The 26,252-nt window shown below is 38.3% G+C and overlaps 1 protein-coding gene across 2 annotated transcripts in view; it reads left to right on the top strand.

Annotated features, from left to right (window-relative positions):
* The first annotated feature begins 2,208 nt into the window (after positions 1-2,208).
* DOK6 (docking protein 6) overlaps positions 2,209-26,252 on the top strand; it is a 253,569-nt gene continuing 229,525 nt past the window's right edge. Inside the window, exon 1 of one of the 2 annotated variants that reach the window (XM_032121105.1) lies at positions 2,209-2,484. In XM_032121105.1, coding sequence (XP_031976996.1) covers positions 2,419-2,484 — 66 coding nt within the window. In that variant the 5' untranslated portion in view covers positions 2,209-2,418. The remainder of the gene's footprint in view (positions 2,485-26,252) is intronic. The other variant, XM_032121098.1, reaches the window with a different exon arrangement.

Raw genomic sequence — 26,252 nt, 5'->3', positions numbered from 1 at the left:
GGTTAATCTGTAAGGAAAATGTCTTTTTGTCAGTTAATTGAATAGGATTATGTACTTTTCTGGCTGGCAATTGAAAGGAAATGTTCCTCTCCTTTTTGATCCTTCAAGAGCTTTCTGTACTTTAAACAATCACTAGTCTCATTTCGAACAAAGCTTTTGTTTAATATGTTGTAAGGTGTCTTGAAAGAATCCTCTTCTAGGCATATCCCAGTTTTCTCCCTAAAATCACTGAATATTCTGATTTGACATACCTTTAAAATAGAAATTAAGGAGGAAGTATTATTCTGCCCAAAAGTAGGAGTTCAAAATCATCCTTTTGACATTTCATTAGAAATACCCAGGAAGCCACAATTATATATAGGCTAAGTATTTTTCTCTATTCCTTTGTATGACCATATCTTTTATTTAAAAGTGCATAATTATATAGAAGTTTTTGTTTGGATAAAAATAATGCAGAAACTCTACTCCTAGCAGTTGTTCCAAAATTTGTATAATTAGGAACTGAGTTGCTAGAAAATAAATGGATAGGTAAACTTTCATGTGCTTCACTAATTGCTATTCAGTTAAGGAAAAAAAGATTCAGAACAAATAATAAGGGTTATTCTCAGGAAAGAGAATTCTCCTGGCATAGTCTTGTAATTTTCACACTCATTAGACTTGAATGCAAAGCTAAAAGCAGTCAATGAAGATGTAAGATCATAATGTTAAGATTCTGGTTTGCTCTGTCATTTTTAAATGGGATACCATACCCACTTGATGGTGGACTAGCAAAAATACTTTTGTACCCAGTAGTACTCTTTAGGTACTGGAAGACTGCTACGAAGTCACCCCGAAGCCTTCTCTTCTCCAAGCTGGACAGCCCCAACTGTGTCAGCCTTTCCTCACAGGAGAGATTTTCCATCCTTCTGATCATGTTTGTGGTCCTCCTCTGGACCCTCTCCAACAGGTCCATGTCTTTCCTATGCTAAGGGCTCCAGAGCTGGATGCAGTACTCCAGGTAGTTATATAAAATTACAAAGCTTTTCCTTATAATTCCATCACTGAAGCACTGTAATCATTTTTCTAGATTGCCTCTTTCCTATTTGCTGCAAGGCTAATCTCTAATGTTGTCTATTGATTTTGAAAATCTGAAATAAATCTAACAAACTTTCAACTACAGAATTACATTTCATCACCCCAGTCTATAGCACACCACATACTGCAAATTCCTGTTTCAGAAAACTTCAGGGCAATGGTGCAGTAGACATTTAGGAAAAGAGTACATGAAGCTTTCATTAAGCTTATCAAACGAGTCAAACTTATTCAGCTGAAAGCGTTTATCGGGTACAATTTTGTGTAACAACAGTCATGTGCTATTTTGTCAATCCCACATATCTGTAGTTTTCCTTTCTCAAGCAGCTTAGGTCCATTCTTGTCCATCCCTGTTTTAAATATAAGTAAAGCAAACACAATTTCCTGGGGTTTTTTTTTTTCCTGTCCTAATATCTCCTAAATATCATGTTTTCTTCAGAAGTCGTTCTTCTGCCAGGTCCACCTCAGTGAGAAGTAATTAAACACATGGTCATCACTGCGGAGAGCACAGAAAATCTGTGTGTGACAACTAATTTTTCAACTTCAGATGGACTTGTGCCTTTTTTGTTCTTTTTACTTCTTTCACTTCTGTAGTTTAGTTATTTCTTTCATTAAGTTTGTTGTACTGACACAACAGTTCCGCGTTGGCTACTGGATGTCTACGCGGCTTCCTGAATACACGAGGCTGAAAGATGCCCTCCCGGGCCGTGTTTCCGAACGGATCTGCCACCGGAGCCGGGGATGCCGCGGCCGCTGCCATGGGCCAGCCCGGAGAAAAGTGGGCAAAAGCGGCGCGGCTGAGGAGAGCACCCGGCCTCCGCCCCGCGTCGTGCCCCGGGCTCTGCCGGGCCGAGGCGCCCCTCGCCCCCTCCCCGGGGCCCCGGCCGCGGGCGGTGGGCAGTGCCGGCGCTGGGGGCGGGCTCCGCGGCCGCGGCGCCGGGGGCGGTGTCCCCGCTCCGCCCCGCCCGCGCCCCGCCCGCCCCCGGCCGTCGGCGCGGGCAGCCGCGAAGCCACCGCCGGGCGGAGCGGGGCCGGGCGTGGGGCGGCGGCGGAGCGGGGCAGCGAGGGGCCGGCGGAGGAGCGGAGCGGGGCGGAGCGGCCGCCACCCGCCCGGCGGGGCGGTGCGGAGCGGAGCGGAGCGGAGCGGCCGCGGGAGGAGCGGGGCGCGGGCGGAGCGGAGCGCGGCGGCTGCCGCTGCCTGGATGCCAGAAGCGCCTCTGGAGCCAGCGGCCGGCGGCACCCGGGAGGGCCCGGGAGAGGAGGAGGAGGAGGAGGCGACGGCGGCGGTGGTGGAGGAGGAGGAGGAGGACTCCGGGTGCGGAGGGGAGGAAACAGGCAGCGCTTGCCATGGCCTCCAACTTTAACGATATAGTCAAGCAGGGCTACGTGAAAATCCGCAGCAGGAAGCTGGGGGTGAGTTCTTTCTCCCTTCACCGGCCCTGCCCGGGGTGGGGGCGAGGGGCTGGGTGTCGCCTCGCCGGTCTGGGGGGCGGCGGTGCCCCGGGCCGGGGCCGCCAGCGCGGGGCGCGGCGACCTGCTGCCGGTGCTGCTGCCGGTGCTGCCGCCGGTGCTGCTGCTGCCATTGGTGCTGCTGCTGGCTGCTGCTGCTGCCATTGGTGCTGCTGCTGGCTGCTGCTGCCGAGGCTTGGAGTTTGCTCCCGGATCCGGAGGGGTCGGTGGGGATGCGCTGCCATTGCGCCTCGGAGAGAGCCGGCTGCTCCCCTCTCCGGGAAGGCGCCGCTTCTCCCTTCTGTCTCAGCGATCGCCCGCCAGGGTCACTGTCCGCGAAAAGCTGCGCCCCGTGCCCCCGTCCTTCTCGAGTCCCCCAGCCCAGGCCGGGGCTGACACCCCCCTTTTGCCCGTCCCTGGGCTCCCCTGTCCCTCGCCCTGCTGCCTACGGCAAGGGCTTGGGTGGGGAGAGGAAGGCGTAGGCAAGATCTGTAAACTTTGTGTACAGATTCTTCCTCTCTCTCTCTCCCTCCCATTTCGGAGAGGGATGTTTTCAATCCGGGCAGGGTCAGAAAACACTCTCCTGGTACCGGAGTAACAGAGTAACAGAGAAAAGCAGGCGTGGAGGTGTGGTGGTGCTCTGCCCTAGGGCATGAGTGACTGGGGAATGGGAGCCTGCAGCGCACCGGGGACGGGCAGGGAGGCAACGGGGTGGCAGCCTCGTGAACCTAAAGGCAGAGGCAGAGGCTGACAGTGATAAAAACTCGGGGCAATCTCTTAGGTGAGGGTGGCTGTTCGCAGTGCCCACCGGGCTGCTCAGCGACACCGCGTTATCAGATTGGCCATGGGCACTTTCCCTGAAGGGGTGCAGCAAACCTTGAAAAGGCGATGAAGTTGGAGCAAAGTGTGTGCAGAGGTCAGGATTCTCTAAACTTCAGTCGGTCCCGGGAATCATATGTTTCGGCTGTCTCCTACCCTTTGTGAGAGAGCAGGAATGCTTACTGGCTTGCACAGCTACTGATGTTGCCAATAATCCCAAAAGGTCCAAGTCCCTGTTGGCCTGAGGCTGGGAGGAGGTCTGAGGTTCTTTCTGTTCGCTCTTTTAGTTTTTCTTCAGGTGTGCAAAAAAGTGCAGAATCTCTACCAGCTCTCCCTTCCAGGGGGTGGTCCCTGCTTGCTCTGAAACCTAACAGCAGGGACCATGTGAAATCTGCCCTCCTCCAAGTCGTGCTCTGTGAGCTTATCACTGTGCTAATATTTATCTCCTCCTCCTTCTCTCCGTCTCTCCCTTCCCCCCAGATGCTGTGCTTTGCTTGCAGACACATTGTGCAGGATGGTGGGACACTAATCATAAATTGACCTTTGGAGCACTTTGATGACTTGGCAGGGCTGTTAATTCCAAAAGAGCACAGGAAAGTTTGGTCCAAACCCTTAATAGCCTCAACTACAAGTATTTGAGAGATGGTGTAAATCCAAAGAGAATGGATGCTCTTATTAATGATTTTACAACCCAAAGACTGTGCATCAGTCAAGCATTAATCTTATCTGAAGAAGCAATTTCTAAGCCGTAGTTTGTTTCTGGCAATCCTCTGCTTAACCTTTGCTCATCAGTTTTTCCCCTGCTCAGCAGTGTTATTGGATGGGCCCAGTAGAAAGCAGAGATGGTATCCCATCACCTTGATGTTTGTAGTTGGAAGCAGAGTTAATCTATTTGGTTTGCAAATCTGGATTTGAAGCCATCTCAGCGTCCTTTAAGTGTGAAATTATGTTTATGCATATCTCTATGTATGCAAATACTTTCATATACCTATGTCTGTGGTGTATGTGCAACAAATGTAGAGTTGGATGATACTTGCTGACCTGTGTAAAAAAAATTGGGAAGACATTGATATTTCATTGCGGAATATTTTATGTAGCTTGAATATTTTGTTTTGAAGATGTTAATCTGATTTTTTTAAGGGGGACGCATATAACGTTTTTTTTGCGTGGATATTTTCCGTGGTCGTAATGATTATCATACCTCTACACTAAGCAGAAGGGAAACAGTTCATATGGTGTCTGTAGAGGATTTTCTCCTACTGAAGTGTGTGAGGGTGACAATTCAGACTGTACAGCCTCAGGCAGGTGGTAGTATAAGCTTAAATATGACATATGGAAATGCACATCTGAATAAATCTATTAAATACAATTTAAAAGGGATTATATTTTATAGAAAATAGCATCAAAATTCAAATGAGTGTGATGGTTGAAAGGTATGAATATGTGTGTATATATCCATAGCTAATTGGATTCTCGTGACTGAATATCTAAATGCAATTTTTATTCACCAAGTGAAGCATTAAAGGTTTGTATTTTTTTCCTTTATGTCTGTCTCCAAGTCCAAACCTTAGTGACTTACACTGGAGCCATCATAATGTAGGTGAATACATCAGTTTTCAGGGATATAAATGTCTGCTAGCAAATGAAAATATTCATTAACCTCCCAAAATACTGAAAAGAGGGAAGAGAGCTATGGGTTCTGGAAAGTAAGGCCAAGATAACTTCTTAAATATGGCAATAGAATTTTATCTCTTGCTAGTTATGTTTCATCCTTACAAATGGAAGTTACTGGGGTAGTTTTTTGGGGCATAATAGTCTACATTCTTTGAATATTTCAAAGTCTCCTGAAAAGCAGATTGATTAAAACTTGGAGAGCTGAGGTGTCTAATACAAATTTTAGTGCTAGACTTGGGCAATAAGACTAATTCTAACCTTTAGGCTGGTAGCTAATTTGTTATGGAAATTCGTCCAATTTGGATTTTATTCTGTCTTGTTTTGTGACTGAGGGAGCCCTGGCTAGGAATCAAATGGAAGATACTTCAATAGTATATTTTCATTTTATTGAAAAAAGCCCCACAACAACAAGCTTTCATTTGGGAGAACTTTCTGGTAGAATTTAGTTTTTCAAGAATTTAATTTACAAAAATCCAAGTAGTAAATCTTTGTCTAACTGTAAAATAGAAATCTTTATGATTGTTTTCCTAATGAGGTATAACGTTTACTTCTGACATTTTACACCTTGCTTTAAGTACTTGTTACCCTGTGTGCCTATTCCCCATATACCTTCAAATTCTATCCATAGCATGCGTGAAGTCAGGACTCGAGCTGTTTTCCCATCAGTAATTGATTCTGTTCAGAAAAGTGACTTGAAGACAAAAATGATGCCTGAATCTTGATGGAAATACATGGCAAGAAGAACTGTGAGAATTTGTCATTACTTTTTTTGCTTAGTGATACTTAATCATTAAATTTTGTTTTGCCTGCTTTTCACTGTAATCCTTAACTGCTTGTTTACCATTCGGTTTTACATCTTAATGAATTGCTGTTTATTCTTCTGACAGTATTTTCAAGTAGACCTCATTGTTCTCATACTTTTATGTTGTTAAAATTGCTTTTGTTGTAAGGTTGGATAATCAGCTGAGGAGCTTTACCAGCCTCTCTGTTGCTGTTTTCTGACACCTGGGAATATCATGGTTTCTGCCATGGAGCTATCAGGCCATGAAGAGACACATCCATCCAGTCTGATCACTTAGCCTGTCTCCCTGCTTTTGTTAAGCATGAGGTGTACATGAAACTTTTCCCTCTGGTGCCTTGAAATGTCAAATATATGTTAAAGGCTATGTAGTACGCAAGCTCACTTGTATACATTGCATCTTCAAGGTATCACAGTGTCTTTGAAACTTAGAAACTGTAGTCATTGAGGATGACTGTATTAAGACATTTTTATAAAATCTGTTTCCCTGCAGCCTAAATATGCCTTTCTTTTCAGTGCCCTGGCATTCTGGCATTGTTTGATATTTTGCTTTTCTCTAATACTACATAAAGGAAATACTCATTCTTGCAGCCATTACATTTGACCTGTGTGACCCTTCTTTGAAATAAATTTGATTGTAATGTGGTGTGCTGTTCAGATCAGAATAGGTCATTTGTGTACTCTGGAACAGGACTGTGCTGTCTTTGTTCTTTTGGAATCTTTCATACTTGTGTCACATTAAAATTCATATGACACAATTTTGTACTGCACTGGCTGTGCTTATAGGCTGAAACTTTCTTGTAGCAGATTGGAATCCCTTTGTTGCCTCCTAATAAACTAAGCTGTGAAGATTTCATGCCTTGCTGAAGTGCTGTTTCTTAGAAGAAAAACAATTTGATGTCACATTAGGAAGTCTAATTAAAAATGAACATTGTGTCGCTTTGATAGTCTTGTTTTGACCCATATCAACCTTCGAAGTCATAATCTTATTGTTTGTTTGTTTCTGTCTTTTTTTTGTCATGCCTCAGCCATAGAACAAAAGAATCCTATCTATTGGAAATTTTCACTCAGTTTGTTAATAATTACTAGTTTTTCTGTGTTTCCACATACTAAGTGGAATTATTTTCTGGGTGCTTCAGTTTAATATCTATCTGAAGAGAAAATTGTACCTGCCAGTTAGTCTTGATTGATTAATAAATAGTAGGTTGCTCTTAGTCACCAAATTAGAAGTTTTACTGTATAACCCTTCCCTATTTTTAAGCATACCTTTAGATCATTACAGGTACCTTTTCTGGAAATGAACACAGTGTTTCTCCTTCTGCTGTTAACCCCATCTTCAATCAATCAGGACTAACAATGCTATGAATGCAAACCACTGATTGCAGCGTGGTTCCTCTTGAAATAATGCAATATGTGTCTTACAAAAGCCTAACATTCAATTGATATCGTGTGTATATTTAGGGTGAAGAAAGCAAAGGGACCTGCAAAATGTCTTGGGTTTGAGATTACATTGATTGATCGCGCTGGCTCTGCAAGTGGGTCATGATGAATATGGAGGGCAAAGTAAAGGTTCTTCTATTTCTTTGAGTTGCTACAGCATATACTAAGAAACAAGCGAACACATGAAAAAGTACAGGCAAGTAGTGCACCTGGAGTGGATATCCTTTCCATAGATTATTTTATATTATCATCTATGGGAAAGGTGCTCAGCCTGGTGGTAAGCATCAAGGTTGCCTTTTGTATAACTACATCCTGACCGGTGACATAAACTGTGAGTTATGTCTTGGAGCATGAAACTAATTTGAATGAAACTATAAAACCCTGATTCCTATTTATAATAAGTTCATTTTAGTTTTTATAAAGCTCCAGATGGACAGGATTTAGATTTCAGATTCCTTCCATGTAAAGGAGTTTCTTTTTCACGATAGTTCAAGGCAACGTGAGATATGGAATTGAAAGGATTTCACCGTAATCCATTAAAGAAGCTAGTCACATTCACTACTTAATACTGAAAGTATCATTTGAAATACCAATAATTACTGCTTTCAGTCTTCTTGCTACAGTTATGTGAATGGATTTGAAGAATTAAAAAGAAAATACATGGATTTCCAATTTGGTCATTATAGAAAGAACAGTCATCTTGAGCTTCTGACCAGTTTTTATTGATTGAGCATATTGTACAGGAAATTGAAGGAAATATCTTGCAGCCACAGTGAACAAGGACAAAAAATCCCACTACTTTTTTTATGCTAATGTTTGTGTTAAAGCAACTTGTGAGTCAGGCTTATGGTAAGCACTTTGAAGTTGCTGTGCTTCCCAGTTGATTTTCTTGATGTGCTTTTCCAGCTCTTAATTCCCAAGAGGTGTGATAGCCAAAGGTCTAGTAATTTTGTAATGGATGGCACTTACTTAAAGAGTCAAATAGTTCTCTTTTGTGGATAGCATATCACATCCATGTTATCAATGGATTATAGATGCTTCTATTTTTACTCTTGTGTGTAATACCATTAGCCTCAGTGAGATTACACCTCAGCTGTATGAAGATTACACAAAGAAGTGTTTGTACAGACTCTCTCACTTGCATATTGTAAGATGGTAACATTTTATTGAGAATGAATTTGTATCTCCTGTAAGGCCTTCTGTTTTTTCATTTAAGAGTCTGTCATTTTTGTCCTGTGATGGACGGTTAAAACCTGATGAAAAGACCCAGTGAAATGACCCTGAAGTCAGTTTAAGGAACCCATTAACTTTGGTGGCTTTGGTTCAGTGTCCATGTGGGAACATTAGCCACATGCACAGAACATGAATTCCTTGTTGTAAAATGCCCCTCAAATCCTACTCAAAGGAATTGTCCTTTCAGAAATTGGTGATTATGGAAGGAACATGCTCTATTAGTCCTTGAAATATACAAGGAATTATTCATATAATTCCAGTAGTGAGTTTTCTTCCTTTTAGTTTTTTAGAAATAATCTCTCTTCGAATCATTCATTCAGATTTTTGCAAGCAGTGCAAAATGCTTTATAGCTGTTGCCTGGCAACAGCATATTCAGGCAACAGCATATGTGAGTCAGTTGTTAGTTACACGTTTATATATGTGACTGTGTGTAGAGCATATATTTTAGATAGATACTAATGAGACATTTTTAAAAAAGCATGCTATGAAATGCTCTTTTTAAAAATAATAAAATTCAAATAAAGGTTTTGAGGTCTACATTACCCTGGAAAGTTTTTCTTTTGTTTTAGGTTATGTGGAAGATCATCTAGCTGAGCAGCTTTTCACAAATGTTGTGATGTAGTTAATACACTTCTGTGCAGTCTGAGAGAGCAACATAAAATATTCTCTTTGTTGAATGCAAGCAGTATTTTATGTGTATGGATGCTGAATTATATCCCTCACTGTTCTTTAGAGTAATAATCTGTTATTGAACCAAAATGTGGGTGTTTTACTGTATACTTTCATATATGTTATATTTAACATACTAATTGTAAATGTTACACTGCAATTTTTGTTTTTAATCTTTACAACTTGCAGTGCAATGCTAAGATTCAAAAAGATTGTGGTGTATTATTGTAATGAATCATAGTTTGGTTGAAATTTTTTTTACAGAAAAAATACAGACTTCAACTCTAAATATTATGAAATTTCTTGAAGAAAATCAATAAAGAAAAACAAGGAAGCCTTTTAATATTGTGGAGAAAGTTTTTATGTAGCAGGACAAAATTGCAAACTTATAAAAAAGGTTTTAGTGAGAGTAAAGTGTGTGCAGTAACTGTATCTTGACAGTTATGCACATAAATGCTTACTTTTGATTAATATTTTTTTAATACTCAGAATACATGTTCACACATCATGTCTGAGAAGAAAATCTGTGTGATTGATAAGTGCAGCTTGTAAACCACTATATCTGAAAACTTTACAAGTCAAGAGAGTTCCAAACAGTGAGATTTGCAGCTGGCATCAGAATTGAATCTACTGTCTCCAGGAGTACTCTTACCGACTAGGATAGGGTAGGATAGCTTTCTTGGAAAGAGTTTTGAAGAGTTTTGAAGATGAACGTTAATTTTGAAGTCTATTTAGAAATTAAGGGGGAAAAAAGATATGCAGTCTGTAAGCCAGTAATGAAATATGCTCCTTTTCAAAAGTGATCTCCACTGCAAAATAAGTCTTCCAGATTCTGATGCTTTTGAACAATTGCAACCTGTGAAACATGGCATTGCTGTCATACTGAGACGCTACAAGCCCATACAAATGGAGCCTCACAGGAATTACTCTTCACTTAAGATGCACATAAATTAGGAAGATAATTAAGGGAAGTGTGTAAATCTTTTAAAAGATTGATCTTCTTTCTCTCTGTTGTTCAGTTGCCAAAATGTCTCTCATCATCTCCGGCTTATCTGGGCTGAACTTTGGAAAGGTTGTATTCATTAACATGTCAGAGAGGAATTAGAAGCACACAGCATTGAATAGAGCTGGAGAAAAAAGTTAGGCGACGTGTCTGCTGGAAGGACTCTTTGGCATATTTACCCTACCTGTTCACTGCAAAGAGAGTTAATAGCAAAGTTTAATATCCAAAGGTTGTCACCACTGTGGAACCAAATTACTACCATCTTTGAGAAGGAAGCCCTTGATACTTCCAATACTCTTTCTTTGTCCCTGGATTTTTATTTGAGACAGTCTTGCTCCAAGATACCATGTCCTCAGAGTGAATTGGTATATTCTCTTTTCTCATGCAAACACTTTTTTTCCTGCAAAGAGAAAAGAGTGCATGAAGTCTTACAAAATAAGAATGCAACAGTTTTTTTCTGAACGAGTGGTCATAATTATTGGTTTTGTACAGTGCCTAAAAAGAGGGGAAAGCTTCCATTTTAACTGAAATTGACATATTAAATTATTAATCACTAGACTAGTGTGATAATTGTAAGGCGTATGATATGTATAATATATATAAAACAGCATGGCAATAAACACCCTAACAACAAAGAGTGGAGGTTAGTTTTTCATATTTGTAACAAGGCTATTAAAATAAAAGATATTTTACTGAGTTTTATTTTCTGTAGTTCTAGTATCTTAAACTACAGAATGAATTTTAGAGCTTTCTGCACTCTTGGTGAAATAACCTCTTTCGAGAAGACAAAAGTCTTTGTACTGACGTGTTGGACTCAGTATTAGAAAAGTTAAATTTTAGTCTTTTTTAGAGATTTAATTTGTAGTCTTGAGTACTTTGATTCATTCCAGCCTTATTCTCAATTATACTAAGCCCACTGTACACTAAATTAAATTTAAAACTGTGTTGAGGCCCCTTATACTGCCAGCATAGTGAATGCTGTTAGTGTAAATGGGAAACAGGCTTTCTGAGCTTAGCTTTTCTGTTTGTAAAATTAGTACAATCTCTTTTCACCCATCATTGCTTTATTTTATCTGTCTCAACTATAAACTCATGTTAAGTTCTCCTTTAGAATGTAGGTTGGCTAATGCTGATTGTGGTCAAAATGTTATTAGGTGCTACAGCTCTATAGAAAACACTGGAATAATTCATATTTTGTTTTTAGTAATTCAGATTTCATAACTGTGGAATAGCTGAGGTTGAAAGAGAGCTCTGAAGGTCACCTGGTGCAACCTCTCTCCTCAGGCATGGTCACTTTCTATTTTAATGTTGTGTGAAGAGTTTTGGTTGCAGAAGTAAACTTTTGGGTGTGTTATATTGAATTCTTCTATTTTTTTTTTTTTTTTTACAAGGCAGTATTTGTTCAGGTATCTGTAAATTATTTTAGATTTTTGTGTATAAAGAAGGAAAATATTTTGCATTTTCCCCCCAGATCTTACTGATAGAAATGATTGCTCATCAGTTTTCTGTTTTCTTCTTAGAAACAAGTGTCAGGAACAGGAATGCAAGAAGTCTGAAGCTGATAACTTTGATAGGCCTTATGTCTCTTTTGCCCTGAGACAGAATTGTGGCACAAAATGTAAAGTGTTGGAGAATTTCACTTTTAAAAGTAGATATTGAAATGGCTAAGGTAGAATTGTTCACATCTTGTTTGGCAGAACAATCCTGAAAGCTGAATATGGTGCATGAGACAATTCCATAACTGCTTGGGTTGCTGGTCTGCAGTTGTGGGTGTAAATTTCTAACCCCAGCCATGCAGAAAAACTGTATTTGTCAAGTACTTGACACACAAAGTAACAGCCTTATTTTAAAGCAGGGGGAAGGGTTAAAGATGTTACTACAGCATCTTTTTCCTTTCCTAGGGAAGCGGAGCACTGGTCAGATTTTGAAAAGACATCAGAGTTTTCGCATCTCCAAATTTTACAAAAGGCATATTCTTCCACAAGAAAATTGGAAAACCCTTACTCTGTAGGGTTATGTGAAACATTCTGATAAGCAATGCTAATACTTAGGCTTAAGTTGTGTGTTTTACCCATAATATCTTGGAGCCCACCATGGGGAGCGTGTATTTGCATCTAAGGTCTGTGTGACTTTGTGCAGGTTGTAGGGTGAATCAGTTGAGTCCCCTTGCGGAGTCTAGAGATAACAAAAAACATTGTTTCTTGAGGAATTCTACCAACACAATATGTGCAACAAAAGAGCACTAAAAAAGCCTTTACTGAGAGGAAATATATAAGGTTACAAAAAGAAAAAAAAAAAAAACAGAAAAATCAAATTATGGTTTGCCCGTAATAGTAATACTAGTATGAGCACTTCCAGAAGACTTGTAGCAACCAATATTGTCAGGGCACTGGTTTGCCTATAACAAAAAAAAAATACTTTTTTTCTGCAGAAAAGGAATAATTTTGAGATCACTGAATGATTAGTATCTTCTTCAGTGGGTCATAGCTCAAAGAAAAAGGTTGAAGATGTACTGGGTAGACTTTGCTAATATGAGTGTTGGTTGAACCTTTCTCATTATCAACACACTTGGGTGGTAATGCATTTAATGAAGTTGAGTTCCTTCATCATGTGACTTTTTTTCAATTATTGAATAATCTGGATGTCTAGGGTTTGGGGTTTTTTTTTTTTTTTGATAATGAAAATTCTAATGTAGAACCATCCAAAAGAAAAAAAAGAGAAAGGGAACTACTTTTGGCTTTAAGTGTGAGCATGTAGATGAACTAGATCATCTGTTTCAGGTGTATGTAATCGTTGCTTTCATTAGGTCTCACTGCTCAGTGTAGGCACATCTTTAATTTCTTCTGATGACTTTGAAGAGCAAACATTTTTGCAGGAGAAGCTGTGCAACAGAAAAAGTTTCTCAGCACTAAATCTGCATTTGTACATAAATTTTAGCTGAGAATTAGTGAAAATTAGATTTGCAAAAAGCAGAGTCAAAAACTCCGAGATCTGTCTTTCCCAGTGGAGCAGAATCTCTGACAGCTGTTATTCCCAATAATGATGTGTGATGTAGTAAATATATAAATATTAAAAAATGTAGCAGAAGGATCAAGGAGCAAAAGAAAGGAAGCAGACTGCTGTAATCTGATGTCATTGCAGAAAAACAAGAATGGAATTATTTTTGTGGTCCCAGAGGTCTTAATAAAGAAGAACACTGCAGTTTTTTAAAGGTAAAGTAGATACATTAATGCAAAGGCTCTATTTCTAGAATATAAGCTATTACACGTTATCGGACTTGTCCAAGACCCTGGGGCCAAACGTGATATTGCGGAGTCACGGCCATTTCAGAAGGTTCGGGTTATTTTGAAGAATTAGGTGTGAATATCTGTAGAGTATCATTAGAGATGACTCTTTTCAGACACTTCCTAATCATTTGGGATGAAGATAATGCTTACAAATCGTGAAAGGGAGCTGTAACTAATGGTAACAGCTTAGCAGCTGGTGGAGAACATTGGCTAAACTATCAGAATTAGGAATCTGAGGTACATTGAAAATGGAAACCTCACAGTGAGACATACGGAGGAATCTGTAGAGCAGCCATGGAATAGATTTAGATGAGATTTGTGGGCAATGAGAGGAAAATTTATACTGGTGGACCTCATAGTGTATTTATTTGAGGATAAATGTTGCTCTAGCAGCTTTTATACAATAATATACCTAAGTGTTTAAATGTATTGCTTTGGGATTTTTTGAACTGAAGGAGAAAATAGAAAAGTAAATGCTACTTGTAAATATTTTTGACTTGATTTTGACATGATCATAACATAATGCAGTGTATTTCTCAAGAGAACCCAGAGGTTAAATACATTTCAAAATGGTTTTGGAGGTGTATTTTCCAGAATTCTTGATGTCAGAAAATAATTTTTGCGTGGATTTTTTTTTTTTTCCTCTCTTCTCTGAAATGGAAAATCAGTCATTTCTGCTGTGTTTCTGTTTAATGTTATTTTGTGGCTTACAGTCATTTAACCTAAAAAAAAGAATATTCAAGGTGAATCTATCCTCTGCTGCAATGTAAACAAAATGGAATTGAAAACTGTAGTGAGGTGGTGCCTCTTGTTCAATTCTTCAGAATCTTTTCTTTCTTCCACCCCTGACTTACCTGAAACATTTCCTAGAACAGCATAAGTAATAAATAATTGATCTTCTGATAGCAAAACTTAACAGTTTTCCTTTCTGTAATTTGGAATTTACTAGAAAGAATATATACTCATTCTCATTTAAGTAAATAGATATATGTCTGAATGTACTTGCTTAATTTACCTGTACTGATTAAAAGGGACTGAACTAATGGGCCAAATATCTGCTTGTGGGTAGAAAAGCGTATGAAAAGGAATACAGTCTCCTTCAGTACATGTCAGACTTTTAAGTTTAGGACAATGTAAAAAGTTGTAAATTATATTGATTTCATTGACCCAAGCTAACCCACAGTGGTTCCACAGCTGCACCGTCGCTGTGCTCAGGGCTGAGCTGAATGCACAATAGATGAACTGAGTTAAACAGGAGATCTGAAATGGGGAATGCTGCTAACCACCCTTTGAAGTCAACTTTAGAGAGCTATAAAACAAAGCATAGCTGACTGCATAGCTGTTAAGATGATCGTGACTGAAATAGTGAAAATGGAGGCTCAACTAGCAGTGCCTAATTACCAAGAGATTCTTGATTTTTGTCACTAGTGTTTGTTCATGGAGTTAGGCTTGCAATGAGTTCAAATACAAATACAGAGGAAAGACCTCTGATAAAGAGGGCCAAATCTGCCCTTGATTGTGCAAGCGTCTCTGAAAGTGTGTGTGTTTGCAGGTATCACATGCCAGCCACAGGGCTCACCACAGCAGTGAGTGCTTTGACCAAGTTTCATTCAGTCAGTCCTTTGTTACAGCAATTTCATAAAATTCTATCAATCCCAGCAAATGCTATTAAAACCTAAGCTGGGAAGAGCAGTTCCTCATCTTCAAAATTCTTTTCTAGGTAGGCAGGTAGTTTAGGAGTGCATCCCATGTAAATGGGATTTGTTCAGATTTCATGCTTCAGCTTTTCTTCGGAATCAGGAGAGTTAAACTTAATTTCTAAACCCAAAAATGAAAATGCTTGTGTAATATTTTGTCCTCAGGACCAGATGCCTTAGGCGTAGGCCTTTAATCCCTGTACCCTAGTTACACCAATTAAGGTTCATGAAATATAAATTTTGTTACATATGCATCTTGGTTTCTTCTTTTTTCTTCAGTTTCAAAATCAGTCTGAAATATTGATGACCATATTAAATGGACTCTGTTATGTGAATTGCTTTTAATATTGCTTTCTAGTTATCCTAACAGATGCAGTGAATGACATTTTCTAACATTTAGACTTAAATGCACGTTCTCTTGCTGAAGGAAATCTTGAATAACATGGTTTCTTGTAGGCCTGCCTCTTTATCTGCATTTAAGTAAAAAAGTTGCTGAAGGTATGCAGCACTCTGGAAAACCACAGCTTTTAATTGTTCATGATTTCTAGTGCTGCAGTGCAAATTAATCATTGTTGAACTATGCTGGGGAGAATAGAAATGCCTAACAGCATTCTGGTCCCTGCCTGGAAGAGCTTACACTCCAACATCTGAAATGTTAAACCAATCCTTCAAAGTCTCATGTTATTCTTTTTCGCTGAAAGATTTCTCTCCACCTAAATCTATCATCCATTTCTGCCATCATGACTATGCAAATGGATTTCTGAATCTTGATTGTAGCAGTTCCCTTCTCCCCCCACACTGATGAAGAAATAGTCACTCATGTGAATGAAGTCCCCATCAGTGCAGGTTCTTTTGGGATCAGGGAACGCACCAATAGGGGATGAGGGTACAGACGTGGAAGAACAATTTCATTTAGGTGGTTCAATAAAAGAAGTGCTGTCTGCATAGCAACAGGTATAGCCATGCTAGATTATATTTTACTCATAGAGATAGTAGTTCCTTCAGTATAGATATGAAAGCTCCCAAATGAAAAATTAACAGCCTTCTGGGGAGTTTGTTTTTGTTTTTTAAGGCAGAGGCGTATGTCACTGTAAAACAACTATATGTACTTTAACGTGGCCAGAAAGGAGGCACTTAGCTGTTCCACTGCAAAAAGAATGAGTTAATAAACCTGGCGCACAATCTGTCTCTGCTGTAGCTCTTGGCACACAACAGCTCTAATTGGTGGAAGCTATTGAGGCCTTAATTGCTGATTTTGCAGTACTGCCATGTTTACTGATAAGGTTTAATGCAAGCTAAAATTTGTTAACTGGAGAGAAACAGTCACACTTGCGTGAAGAGTGTGAGGACAAACAGCAGGCTTTTCTGAAGCACCAAATGACGATGAGGTATTTCAGCACGTGGCATCGTTAGATTTCTCCTTTGAGACTCCTGAAAGGCCTTTCTTTGAGCAGAAGAGCAAGAAAAACTTTTCTGTGTCATGCAGCTAGTGCTGAAATAAGCCTATAGTTGAAGTGATAATGTTCACCTCCCTGATTTATATGATGTTGCTCTATGTTGAATGGATGGAGTTGAATGGATTATTTAACCATTAAGACCTTTAGTTCTTGAGCTATCCTCATCTTTTATTTTGAACATTATTATTACACTGTAATACAGTAGCCTTTTGAGCTACTAACCTGCTGTTTCATTTCTGAACTATTAAATTAAAAATCATTGTTGCTTGTATTTGAGTTTATGTAGTAGAAAAAAAAATACCAAATAATGATGTATGGCTGTTTATGTCCCAAAAGCTAAAAGGGAAAATAAATGGAAATGTGTTTTGTTGTTAACATAACACTCTGGAAGTGCCATTATTTTGTGTCTTAGCATGTTTTTCATACACTGCATGCATAGCTTAGAGCAGAGGAAAATAAGATGCTAGCTGAGTGAAAAAAAGATGCTGCTGTGAGTTTTTGTCTTCATGTTTGAAAAATGTGACAGTATTCAGAGATTTTGTGCTTTCACATGATTAAGATCTATTTAATTTTGTTACTGGACATACTGTATCTAGAGTGTGTTCTCCGAGCATCTCACACAGTTCATGAAATGTGCATCTGCACGTGTATAAAAGAGCAGATAGTTGAAGTGCCTTAACACAGTGCTTTAATCCAATATTTATTAATGTTCAAAAGATGAGAAACATGTCAAGTTCATCAAGTGTACTGAGAAAACTAATGGTAATTAGCATTATATTAATTTTTTCTGCAGCTTTAATGGAAATTATGTCAAACATACATTAATTAGGATTGTAAATTTTCTCTACTCCTTAGACCAAACCGTATTAAGTTAAGCAAGTTGTAAGTCCATGTGGATCTATGACAGTGTAAAATACTAGAAATTCTGTTACACAGTGGTTTAGATGCATAACAGGACAGCATTTTTAAATACAGACAAGTGGTTGGTCTTGAGTTTTCTCAGGGCTCTGCACTTGTGTAGTAGTCCTTGTTGTTCAGTAGTTTTAGCCTTGAAAGGCTGTAAGACGAAACAAACCTATCATCAGTGAGGCCATGGTTAAAACTTATCTATGTAGATGTGAGAGGCACTCCCCAGTCAGAGTCAACAAGGGCTGTATCTGCTTTTAAAAATCTTGGGGGTTTGCAAGTCTGGCTCACAAGAGTGACCTTCTTGACTGGCTGTTTGGCAAACTTGTGTGGATATCCATGGAATGGGTAGCACTTTGTTGTAAGCAATCGAATTCAGAATCTGTTGTCTACTGATGTTCTGTTACTCACAGATGCAGCAAAATGTATCTAAATCCTGTTAATTTTACTAAAATTTGAACAGCAATGTATTTCCAAGAAGAGTTATGGAAAATGCAAAATAATTTGCAGTACCACAGATCCATGGCCTCTTTAACTCCAAAGCTGTATTCTTCCCTGAGGGATTAAAAAAAATAAGGCCAAACCAAAAAAACAAAGGGAAAGAAAAAAGGTATCACTTATTTTCCTTCCTGTTGCCGAGAAAGTTACCAAAATGTATCTATCTACTCCCTTAACATAGCAAAGGGTCATCCCTCAAATAGCAGTGACAGCAAATCATGAGCTTTCCTCTGCCTTTTCCTTTCACTTCGCGGAAGTGTGAAACAAAAAATATGAGATAGTAAGTTTTTAATAAGATAAAGTGGGAAATAAACTAATATGTTCTTGAACTAGGTAATGTTTTAGAAATATTAACTCTTGCATTTAATCTGGATGCGAGTGTTCACAATATTATCTATCTTTAATTTTCTATCAGTAATTTTGAAATCACATTTGCTGCATAAACTTTATGAAGTAAATCACACTTGTTCTAACTCCTGTGTAGTGCTTTACTGTTAATGGTCACGTAAGTTTATGTTTTATCTCCTATTCCAGTTCTTTTCTTGGACACCTTCTTTCCCTAATAAATTGGGATGCAGAATTAAAATGCGGAGGACAAAGTTTTAGAAGAACAAAATATGACTTATTTTTATCTTTCTGTAGTATATATTAGCATAAACATGATGGTAGCTTTTCTGCCTGCTGCTATGCTGACAGAGATGGTAATTCCAATATTCTGTGTAAATAGCAAATCAAAGTTATGAAACATAAAATTTGTATTTTAATGCACATTAAAATTGTGTGTTAATGCACATTATTATTTGCTTTATATTCTACAGTAATAATTCTAAATACTAATTCCACAATTTGGTCTGATATTAGGCTTTAGCTGTCCAGAACTTTTATTTGCTTTACCAGAAGTAAAGATTTCAAACAGAAAATTGCATTTTTCAGTAATGATATGTTACTTATATATTTGCCTAATCTGAAATCAGTGGTGAAATAAATAGTTTGTTATTATTCCTTTCTTCTTTGTAATCAGTAGAGGGCTCTACCAAGCCAGTCAGGTTCTGGTCATGGTGGCTGCATTTTATTGAGGGCATTTGAGTGATCTGAGTAAGTAGTTAAGATGTTTGCAGATTAAGGATGTTTTTCATAGTTTTTTGGGTTTTTTAAATTCTTTTTCCATGTAAATTAGGAAGAAAGCTCATGGATAACACATACAATATAGATATTTCAGGTGCTAATTGTGCTGAAGTGTTGCACTCCTGTGATTGACAAAGTCATATCCTGGGGCATCATGCACTCATTTACTTTGAATATGTTTCAGCAAAATACCTTGGACTAAAGAGAATTTCCTACTTTGAAAAGCAGTGGACTAAACAGTTTAATTTGAATAACATAATAATAATAATATTTTGTAAGAATGAAACAATTGATATTTCCATGCCTCTATTCCAGTTAGATTCCTGAATTCCTTTAAAAAATTTTCCTGTGAGTGCTTTTCCAGTGTATTGTTTTATTTGCTGCTGTCATTTGTATAAAGCAAACAGAATCAATAATAACTTATATTCTTTTCTATCATGTCTGGTTTTAGGGCAGACATCTGATCTGATTTAAGCAAATAGAAGTTCTTCTACTCCAAGAGAATTGCTCCAAACTTTCTGTGGACAAAGGCATGCAATCCAGGAAGAAAAAAAAAAAAATTAAAAAAAGAGAAAGAAAAACAGGCTAAAATGAAGAAACAGTTTGTTTCCATAGTTGCATTTTTCCCTTACCACTCTTTGGTGCATCATAAATGTAGCAAGCATGGCTATTAACTTGATTCACTCTCTTTCACAATACATTGTCTCTGCTCTGGAGAGAGATTTCAGACAGTGCTGGACAAGCAGAAAATGGATGTGGTGAAACTGAAGTAAGCAGTTGGAATGAGCAAATGAAAGAAACTTTAGAAACAGTCAATATAATTTATGAAAAACATTTTCTAAATGAAGAATAAAGGAATATAAGTTCTGTAGCTTAAATTGCAGCTTATAGTTTCTAGCATTGTTACGTGTGTTACAGTGGCACTTTCAGCCCACAATACTTGGTAGTCTTGTGTAGGAGGGATTTTGCTGCAGGAGAAAAGGTCCTACCTGATTTTTTACTGGGGGCGGTTTTAACTGCACATTAATATAATGACATGTACAAACACAATAACATATAAGCTGAAATACAGTTGTTAAATTTTAAATGTTTGGCTTTTGAATTTACTTTCTTGCAACTGCAGTGTTTAATAATGTATTATTGATGTAACTGGGAAAAAACCCTGTAAAATTTCAGGCACTTGACTGGTACATTTGAAAACATAGCTAAATGCATGATGTCAGATGTCATTTTCAAAGAAGATAAAGCAAGCCTGGGATCATCCAGTTCGGTGATGCTAATCATATATGGCCAGGATAAACATAAAAGGGAAAGATTAGGGAAGATAGGTTCATGGTCTAGTTCCAGGTTTCAGCTGGCCCTTTGCTACCTACATTCAGGCAATTCAACAGTCATCTATGGTGAATAATAGAAAATAAGCAGCTACAGTTTGTGTTTTACACTCTCAAGCTCTCTGAACCTTTTTCTTTTATGCATCTGCTGCCAGTGCTGTTGAGTCAGCAGCTTATTTCTATTCCAGTAATCAAAACTCTGAAAAATTTCTTTCCTGCTTTTGTTTGCCCCACAAAAGCAGCTTCTGTCAACATAATCTCCTTTCATTTTGTAGAATCGTAGAATCATTAAGGTTGGAAAAGACCTACAAGATCATCAAGTCCAACCTTTTACTAAACACCATGATGTGAACTAAACCATGGCAACAAGTGCTCTGCCCATTTATTTCTTTAACACTTCCAGGGGTGGTGACTCTACTACTTCCCTGCGCAGCCCATTCCAGAGCTTGACAATGCTTTTTTGAAGAAACTCTTCCTAATGTCCAACCTGAACCTTTCCTGGCACAGCTTGAGGCCATTTCCTTTTGCCCTGTCCCTAGTTACCTCTGTTCTTCACCCTTTTCCCTGGTGGAAATCTACCTATGTGTCTGCAAAGGTTTCATTTCTGTCCAAGGTCACAGGACTTTAGACTTTCCAAGCCTTACTGGCAGCTGGAAAAATTGCATTTGGCAGCATGACCATTTTCTTTGTAGCTGAATGAATGCCAGCACACTGTTCAAGCTTTGCTCTTAGCTAATATCTTCTCTACTAGCGGCCTAGAAAACCGCAGACAATTAAGATAATGTTTCTCTTGGTTCCATCTCTACAAACAGCCATCATACCACCTCTTTGTCAGTGTTGTAAATTCCCTCTTTCCTAGTAGAAGTAGCAGCTGAGGTGATACACAAATCACAACCAGTATTGCTTAGGACACCTTTTATTCAGTAAGCGACAGTGGCTCTGCACTGTCTACCCAGAATCAGGGGACTGTGCAAGCATGCCTGGAGGGGCTTCTAGAGAGGTGTTGAGGAAGGTCTGCAGATGATGCCTTAGCCTTTGTCTGTGTGTACCAGAAACTGCTTTCTTGGATGGCATGGGCTGTACAACATCTTGTTGATGTTTGTGTGTGCCCGTGGCCTTGTCCTTGTAACAAGTGGTAAGTGTTGTGTGTAGCAGCTCTTGCAGTCTCAGTGGGACAGTTGGTCTCCAGAGCTTATCAGTCAGTCCTTGGGAAACTTTCACATGCTGCTTTCTCAGCAGTGTTAGAGTTCAAACATGTTTCCTCTCTTTGGACAGTTTTTGCTAACTAGTTTCTCCATTCAAGCATTTAAGAGCTTTGATGGCGCCAGGAAGTCACATGGTTTGATTTGCTGCTTTGTGATTCTTGTCTCATCAATGATGAGAGTAATCTTTTTCAAACTCTGCATTCATATTTCACACTCCCTTTTTTGCCTGTCATCTTGGTAATAATCATCAGTATTAGGTTAAATCTGAATAAGGAGGTTCCAGCAAGTGGAACTGATGTGAAACTAAGTGCTGAGTGAGAAGACAACCCATGCAGAGTGAAAGAATGCCAAGGTCTTTATTTGTAAAGTGCAGAAAATGTGATAAGTGTAACAGTCTTATTTATGGAATTGAGAATCAGTGTCATCTCATGTAGCTAATGTGGCTGCTCAGCAAAATTCACCTTTTTTTTTTTTTTGATTGTGTGTTTATGCAATGATGCTACACTGATGGGAAAGCAAGCAGGAGTTTGATTGAACACAACATTAAAAGCCCAGCTTGTTTTGAGAAGGTGTGTAAGTGCAGACTTCCTCAAAACATACACTATTTTTCACACCATTTCAAGCCTTGTGTAAGTCTGTTAATCTTTGTAGACCTCCCTCTTAAGCTGCTAGACAGATTTCATGATACCTTAATTTAAGGTGAATTAGCTGAATATTTCTCTTTACTGGTAACATTGTTGGAAAGGTTGTTGCATAACTGAACTTGTATTTACACTAGCGAATATGAAAGTCATTTTATCCTTGTAGTCTGTGGCCTTTCATACCTGAATTAAATGCTGATTCATTAAATGAATACTTCTTTCAATTGTTTTATATAATTTCTAACAAAAGTGTAAATAATTGCAGTAATTGAAGAACAACGTTTGACATTTACAACTCCTTGTTGTAATTGAGTTAAACAAAAATAATAATTTCTTGTTGCAAAAATAAACAAAAGAGAAATTACTTGTGTGAATAATAGTTTCATTAGAAAGAGTTGTTACCTGACATTTTTGTCTAAACTCTAAAGTTACTTACTATAATAGCTATGCATCTAGATCGTGAAAGAGATGACAAAGGAGCAGGAATCAAGTAAAGGAATATATTTAGTTTCACCAAAATTACTTTAGACAAATTGTTGAATGCAATTTAGTGGATTTGAAGAATTATCTAAGATGTGTCTCTGCAGCTCTGCTTAGAAGGCCATGCATAAGCTGCATAGTGAGAACTTCACCTATCTAAAGCGTTTCTGAATATTCAGTCAGTGAATAGCAAGGTGTCATACTGATTTGAAGTTATTATAATATGTATTATGACAGAAGCCTCTTCCTCCATGTATGTTTCTGTAGTGTTTCTCAGGACTTCTATTGAGAGGTCACCTCTGGAATGACAGGAATGACAGTATTGGTGGCTTAGACACAGATCCCAATATAAAAGGAAAATCTTTATTTCAGTCTATGGGATTTTAAGCCATTTTAATCTTACATAAGATAGGATTTTCCTTCCTTGTGTTATGCAGTCTTTAATCTTCCCATCAAAAATGGGAACATGCGTGGTTATCTTATCAGAGAAACCTGAATCTAAGAACTTACTAAATAACACTGAGAAATTGAATTATGTGGGTTTAAGACTGACTGAATTACGTTAATACGTGCCATGCACTTGTAGGCCTGGGTTCAATATTTTCCTGCATTTACTTGAGGAGTATTGAGACCTCAGGCATTTCCTGGCTTTTAGGTAAACCAGCTTCACAGTTTTGTGTCTTGAAGGCCTTCGAGCAATTTTTATGCAGTATTGGCATGCCACTCTCTTGTATTACCAATGCTTTTCATTTTTAAAAGGCAAGTGCTCCTGAAATCTGTGTCTCCTATATGCAATCGTTTTGTGGGTATTCTCCTTGAAGCTTATGAAAAGATGCGGTACAATTTTATGTCAGGTTCTGGTTTTATGCACTATTTCTGGTTCTGTATACTATTTCACTGTCCTTTTCTTAAAAATAAATCAGTCTAACACTGAAATTAAAGGAGAGCTGAGCTGACTTCAGTACGTATCCAAGCACATGGGTAGCAAAGCACTGAGAGGACAAAGGTATCTTTGATTTTACATGTGATGTGATATGAGGTTGACTCTCAGTGTAGAATTAATTCCAGGCCACTGTTAGTGGTCCTGCAGAAACCATACAGGAAGGGATAGAGGTTGTTCTTCCTGTACAATGGATTTGGTCACCATGGGTCTGCATGAAGAATTTTGCACAGGATAACTAAGTCTCCCTGGCTTGAGAGAGCTTGGCCATCCTTTCTTTTCAACTCCTGATAGACATTTCAAGGTCTTAAAGCAGTGGCATTCAAAGACTATTTGCACAAACTGGTATGCGGGAAAACATTTTACGTATCGGTTATCTGTGTTATGTTTAGTTCAGTGTGGCTCAGTGACAAATCATGCAGAAAATAACCTCTTTAAAGCTTTGCTTTAGTACTGAGTAGGTCATCCTACTAGGAAAATGGCAGTCAGATGGGGAAAGACCCATTCTTGGGAGGCATTTTTGTCTGTGTGTTTGTTGTTACACCATCACTGTCATAAAGCTGTTGTGTGCATCGTTTCAGATTCTTGCATACCTGAGACTGCAAGGAGTGACACCCATTCTCCTCATGGCATCATGCTGTGAATTGGACAGGGAGGTCTGTGCTGAGGGTGCCAGTGGATGCTGGATGTAATGGTGTGTTTTATCTGCCAGACATAATTCCTAAGCATGTGCATGTCATGTCAAATAACTGGCAATCCTCTGCACTACTTTCAACAAGGGTGGCTGAGCCTAGACATACAAAGCTATTGTCTTCATGTTCTTTTGGGTTAAATCTCACTTTTTCTTCAGGTTTTTCAAGAGGCTCTAACCTAAATCCTAAGATCTATAGGATGTGTTTGCTCAGAATCTTTTAAAACCTGTTTCTATGTTAAAAGCACAGCTGTATGAATCAAGTCTTCAAGTGTTGCAACTCTTTTCCTTCCTTCACACCTCTAACAAAATGGCCTGCCATTTCCTGAGATCTTTTAGAGCAGAGAAACCAATTTGTATAATACAAATTGGTTTCATTTTGTGATGTCTTGTTACTATTCAATAACAAGATTAAAATAATTTAGCACCTATTTTTAGCTTGGTTTGCATTCATAGGGCTGTTTTAATCAACCCGACTTTAGAAAGATTCCATTATGTTAAGCTTATCCCTGGCTGCAGGTGAAATAATTCTGGATTAATGTCATCAAGATGTGCTTTGAAGGTGGGAGAGGAGGCCTTACATTGATAGCAACTGTATTAATAGTTGAACATGTAATTTTTCTTGCAAAAATGGGAGAAGTTTTTCTTTGGTTATGCATTCACATGAGACTGAATCTTTTTTTAGCATGGGTAAGGTGCCCTGAGAAGAGTAAGGATGCTGACAGAAGAATAGGAATCAAACTATCATCTTCACACTAGAGATTCAATTTAATATACTACTATTTCATATGAAATTAGTTGCCTCAATACTAATAAAAGAATATTATTTTAAGGGGGACTTTTTTATGAGAGTGGTGTAAAACTTCTCTAGCAAGTCTGACTTACTTCCTCACTTTTTTCTTCCTTTTATCATGACTTCTCAGTGATGCTTTAACTGATTTCATACCTTCTTTACCAGAACTCTGTATCATTTTATCTGTTTTCCTTTATAATTACTCCAAAAGTTACCTTGAAGCCCATGTGGTCCACTTTATGCCTTGCTCACAACATTTAAAATCACCAGAGTTCACCTTTCCATTTTACTTTCCATCAGTAAAATGGAGATGGTGTCAGCTAAACAAGATATAACATGCCTTTTGTCTTTAACAAAATTAGGACCTATTAGTAACATTACTTACAGTATGAACTTTCTATCAAAAATCTTGAGTGCCTGGCTCACTTAAACCCTCTGCAGATCTTTAAGTAGAAGTGTAGGTTTGCATGTCTCAACTTAAGCACATAAAATTCAGTGAATAAATGTACTATAATAGGGCAAACTCAGTTCCTTTTAATGAACAGGTGCATATGCTAATCAGTAATATAAAATGTTGTTGGGTTTTTTTTAATTGTGAAATGAAATTCTTTCATTCATGACTTCCAAAGAGTCTGGTTCACTAGTCACATTTGGGAATGTATATCTTCTACCAGTTTGTAGTGCCTTTGTAACTACAAATTATTTTCCATAACTTTTTGTACTGACAAAAAATGCAATTAAAATTTATCTTCCTAAGGAGAAAAATCTTCTTAGGGGATTATGCCACTTATGTCATGGTTAGACAAAGTATTTTAGCCCTGTTTAATGGTTTATTCTAGTCATTATTAGGACAATACAATTTCAGGTGTGCTAAATACTAAGTATTTATACATGTTCACATTATAAATGTGGTTTTCCCTTTAGAAAATACAATCTAGGTTCTTTACAGAGCTTAGGTCTTAAGTTACACTTTTCTGTAGTATGTAGAAATCCAGCTATGCATACAGTGATAAAAGTGTAGAGTTACATTATTATGACTCTAA

This window comes from Corvus moneduloides, chromosome 1, assembly GCF_009650955.1.
Source record: "Corvus moneduloides isolate bCorMon1 chromosome 1, bCorMon1.pri, whole genome shotgun sequence".
NCBI lineage: Eukaryota > Metazoa > Chordata > Aves > Passeriformes > Corvidae > Corvus > Corvus moneduloides.
The sequence above is the reverse complement of the archived record's forward strand: the minus strand, read 5'-3'. Positions and strand labels throughout refer to the sequence as shown.